The 4,744-nt window shown below is 42.3% G+C and overlaps 1 protein-coding gene across 1 annotated transcript; it reads left to right on the top strand.

Moving 5' to 3' along the window:
• The first annotated feature begins 350 nt into the window (after positions 1–350).
• LOC122926746 (P2X purinoceptor 7-like) lies at positions 351–3,306 on the top strand. Its single transcript, XM_044278220.1, has 4 exons — positions 351–384; positions 1,690–1,740; positions 2,373–2,740; positions 3,092–3,306. The coding sequence occupies exons 3-4, from the start codon at positions 2,406–2,408 to the stop codon at positions 3,288–3,290; spliced, it is 534 nt and encodes a 177-aa protein (XP_044134155.1). The 5' UTR covers positions 351–384; positions 1,690–1,740; positions 2,373–2,405; the 3' UTR covers positions 3,291–3,306.
• The last annotated feature ends 1,438 nt before the right edge of the window (positions 3,307–4,744 follow it).

The following is a 4,744-nucleotide window of genomic DNA, read 5'->3' as shown; positions in this document are numbered from 1 at the left end:
AGTAATGCAATTTTATATATAGGTGGTACCATAGGTGTACGCCTAAGTGCATGGGACCCGGCAAGAACCGTACAGGGGAACCATACACAAGAGTCAAGCTAAATGCGGACCGTACCTGAGGTCATGGTGAAAGTGGAAATGGCAGACCCTGGCGCGGGACCTCGACGCGCGTTTCACTGTACCCGAATGCGCATTATTTTGCGTAATTTCATGGTGTCTTTTTGAATTGACTCACTCTGTGCTTCTCCGTGTACTGTATTACAACATTCCGTTGTTCCCCATTTTTTATATTCTATAATAAATGATATATCTTTTGATACAATATTCCACTTGTTTTGTTTTTGTGTTACTGAAACAAATACTACTACTATTTGTCCTACTACTGTGAGTATTTTTATTAGCTATTGCAAAGTCCTGTGGATAGGAAACCAGAGGGATCCATTATGCAGCCCATAGTCTTCCATTATGAGGGATCAAACCAGGTAGGCTGCCGGCCAGGCCGGTCATGCCGCTAATTTTTTTTCAAAGTGCGGCGACATTGGCAGGCCCTCCACAGCACTGGGTGACCATGACACCAGTCTGATGGTGTGACGAGGGCCTCATGCGGCTGCCGCACTGCCCGGGCTGGCGCGTCCATGACGGTGCAACGCCAGGGCGCAGCATGAAGAGAGGGACTGATAGGAGGGAAGCGCCTCTAGTGTAGCGTGGCCAAGCTCTGTCCGGTCTGTGGAATGAGAGTGACAAGGGAGGGAGGGGGGGAATGAGAGTGACAAGAAGGGGTAGAGAGTGACAAGGGGGGGAGGGTGAGAAAGACAGTGACAAGGGGTGGTGGTGAGAAAGAGAGGCATAACTACAATGAGGGGGCCCATATCTGGCATAACTACAATGAGGGGGCACATATCTGGGCACAACTACTGTGAGGGGGAACATATCTGTGCATAACTACTGTGAGGGGGCACATATCTGGGTATAACTACTGTGAGGGGGCACATATCTGTGCATAACTACTGTGAGGGGGCACATATCTGTGCATAACTACTGTGAGGGAGCACATATCTGGCTATAACTCCTGTGAGAGGGCACATATCTGTGCATAACTACTGTGAGGGGGCACATATCTGGCATAACTACTGTGAGGGGGCACATATCTGTGCATAACTACTGTGAGGGAGCACATATCTGGCTATAACTCCTGTGAGGGGGCACATATCTGTGCATAACTACTGTGAGGGAGCACATATCTGGCTATAACTCCTGTGAGGGGGCACATATCTGTGCATAACTACTGTGAGGGGGCATATATCTGGCATAACTACTGTGAGGGGGCACATATCTGTGCATAACTACTGTGAGGGAGCACATATCTGGCTATAACTCCTGTGAGGGGGCACATATCTGTGCATAGCTACTGTGAGGGGGCACATATCTGGCATAACTACTGTGACGGGCAACAAGAAGGACATAACTTTTGTGAAGGGACAACAAGGTGGGCATTAGTGCTGTGAGGGGCCACAATGTGAGCATTAGTACTGTGTGGTAGCACTTAGGGGAAATGTCCTAGATTACCCTGCTATACATTGGCATGGCTCAGTGTTACAGGCCAGCACAGCGCCCCCTGCTGGGGATTTCATAGGGGCAGTCACCATCCCTTCCTTATCTGATTATTCTTTTTTTTCTCTATCACTACAGGGACCTTATTCCGGATCCAGTGGACATCACACCAGCGACACCCTGGATGAGGTAGGACCAGATTTTATTAGGACTGGGTGAATGTAGCCATGCATTGGGCTTAGGACTCTTTAACACGAGCAGATGCCATGTGGGTAACCAAGAAAATTATGTTGTGCTGGACTGCTGGTATAATTACACAAAGCTATAGGGCAGGTTTATCATTTTTTCCAGGGCTTGTTTTAATACCCAGTCCGGCCCTGTGGTGATGTCAACAAGCCCTTATGCTGCTTTCAAATCTGCATCTCCGTTTCAGTTCTTCTGCTCCTATAGATAATTCATATATCAATATGCGTCAAACCACCTCTATAAACACTTTTATAGTTAGAGTAACATCTAGACAATCATCTATATCAGGATATTACTTGATCCCCAATGTTGGCATTGCATGTCACAGTGGGACTAAGTGAAGAGGGCAAGTGCCACCAGGATTAATCTCTTGTGCACATTTTGTTTATAAAAGCTGATTAATAGATTTTGAAATATAAAATTTCAAAAAAATGCAGCCACATGTAAAATGTGGAATATCACAGAGGCCTTTCACTGAAGAGAGGACAAGCAACAGGTCATCCAGTTTCAGGAGCACAAATTTGAAAAAAGATGCCCTTTTCCCTTTTATCTATTCACTCTGTATTATTCTTTAGGGTTTCCAAGCTCTCCTGGATAGACTAAAAAGTATGGTATCGGAGGAAAACCACCTAAACCCTTGGTGCTTTATGAATGACCCTCAGTGGGGTACAGACGAAGATAGACCACGCCCACTTGAAGACACTGAAGGGAGATTAAAGGGAACACAGTGGTGTCAGTGTGGAAACTGCAAGCAAATGAGTTCCTTGGAGGAAAGCATTTGCTGCCACGAATTTAGATCAATGGATGGTATAAGAGAAGGTCTACAATGTATAATACAGCATGAAGGATTTCAAAGTAGGATTCATTCGAGAGATTTTTTAATCGAGATTCTTCAAGCCAGCACCAGAATGACCCAACAAGAATTTGAAAGAATTGAAAACAGGTTAAGACCAAATTTTGTATAGATTCAAAGATAAATACAGCGCACATGCTGTCTCCCTTATTTCTTCATTTCTACTGCTCGTTAGCCATAGACATAGCAGCAGCGGGCAGGAAGAGAGAGACAGGATAGCACGTGCACACTGCGTGCGCCTTCCCTTCATACAACTGATCTTTGTGGGTGCCGGGTGTTGTACCCTCGCTGATCTGATACTGATGACCTATCCAGAGGATAGGTCATCAATAGTAATAGCCCCTTTAACTGCCCCCGGTGTGGTTAAGCCCCATATAAGTGAATGTAAGTGAAAACATGTGAATCAATAGAAGACAATAATTTTTTGCTAATTTATTATAGGTGTCTGAGATGGGCAAGCTATCGTAAGTTTACCAACCTAGTTTATGGTTTTCTTGGAAAGGGTCACCGCATTCCTGTGCCTTCTTGTGTCGTGTCGAAGATAAGAGAATTGTACCCAGACCACGAGGGGAACTACACAGGATTCAGATGGTACTCAGAATACGCAACGGGTGACCTGCAAACTCATCATAATTTCTAACTGTCTGGAAAGTGTAGTATTAGCATGACATGCTCCCAGTAAATCAATACAAAACAGATTTTATTCCCTGTTGTCCTTTTTTGATAAACTTAAAAAATAAAGATTATAAAGTTATATGGATGTGATTGAATTATTTCATTATGCAAATGAAATGTAAAGAGTAATAATAAAATAAGTACACTGCAGTATAACTTTAATACTGTCAGACATTTCTGTCTGAGGTAAGGTAAACAGTAACAATAAATCTGGAGAAACTAAAATCACAACAGTGACTAATAAATTGAAATTTTTCAATAGGAGTTTAGAGTTTTTTTCAAATAAGTATTTTCTGAAACACATGAACTAAATTTAAAATCGAGTTTCATGTTGCCTTATCATTTCCTTTTTGTTTGGTTTAGGCACAGATGCTATATTTGCTGGGAGGTCCAGTCTGGCTGACCTCCATGTTGGTACAGTTTCTTCACAAACTATTCTCATAACTTCTTCTATTATTTCTGTCATAAATTCTTGACTTGTTGGCGCATATAGAAGCTTTAATGACCCACGATTTTCTTGCCTTTGAAAACTCAAGTCGATGACGATTGGTGCCAACTGGGTCACCTATACTTACAGATTTTTTTATTACTGCAAGAGATCTTTTAACATTGTGATTGTGATCTAAGGCTGCCAGCTGTGAACGTGCCAACATCCCATCATAAAAAAAATGGATGCGCTTGGGTCGGTACTTGAGGCATACACTATGGTAAGTTTCGAGTTCACCAGTGTGACAGAAGTAGTTCAGTTGTTTAATGTCCCGAATAAAGTTCTTGTTCTCAACAATGGCCTGAAGGGTATTAAAGGTAGGAGATTTTGGGAAAAGCCATTTTGTTTTTTCGTCAGTTTGTGTGACTATTGGAGGATGTAAACATGAGTTGTAGGAGTCGGGACTACACCACTCATGTACATTCACGACATGGTTTAGTAATGATTTCCATTTTGTTACTAGTTGCTCTCCATCTCCGCCGCAGGTTGTATCCAGTTTGCCAAAATTGTACTTTCTTTTTTTTTTGGAGGCAGCCAGCACCTTACTTCCGATAGACTTTGCCATGTGCCACACATCAAATTGGTGCTTAATTGATTTATATTTTTCGCATTATTTTGCGAATTGAAATGTGCCTATCAGTGGCAATTATGTTTATATCAACTCCACTGTTTATCAAATAGTCCACATTTTTTTCAAAAGCAATTTTTTCTAGAGAAACTGCCGTGAGTGGAGGAACTATCTGTTCTACTGAAAAAGAAACTATTTTCTTTGATTCATAATCCATCAGGGTATAGATGCAGTATTTAGCAGAATACCCTGGCGAATCACACTGCCCATCCCCTATGAAACACAATTTTTTATTTTTCAACTCCTCTAGGACTGCAGTTTGTTCTTTTTTCCATTGTATATCAATTGCAGGAAACAGATATTT

Source organism: Bufo gargarizans, chromosome 2 (assembly GCF_014858855.1).
Source record: "Bufo gargarizans isolate SCDJY-AF-19 chromosome 2, ASM1485885v1, whole genome shotgun sequence".
NCBI lineage: Eukaryota > Metazoa > Chordata > Amphibia > Anura > Bufonidae > Bufo > Bufo gargarizans.
The sequence above is the reverse complement of the archived record's forward strand: the minus strand, read 5'-3'. Positions and strand labels throughout refer to the sequence as shown.

Coding starts and splice junctions, on each gene's coding strand:
- LOC122926746 (XM_044278220.1), top strand. CDS start 2,406: ATGGTATCGGAGGAAAACCACCTAAACCCTTGGTGCTTTATGAATGAC. Junction 2,741..3,091: donor TTTGAAAGAATTGAAAACAG/GTTAAGACCAAA, acceptor AATTTATTATAG/GTGTCTGAGATGGGCAAGCT.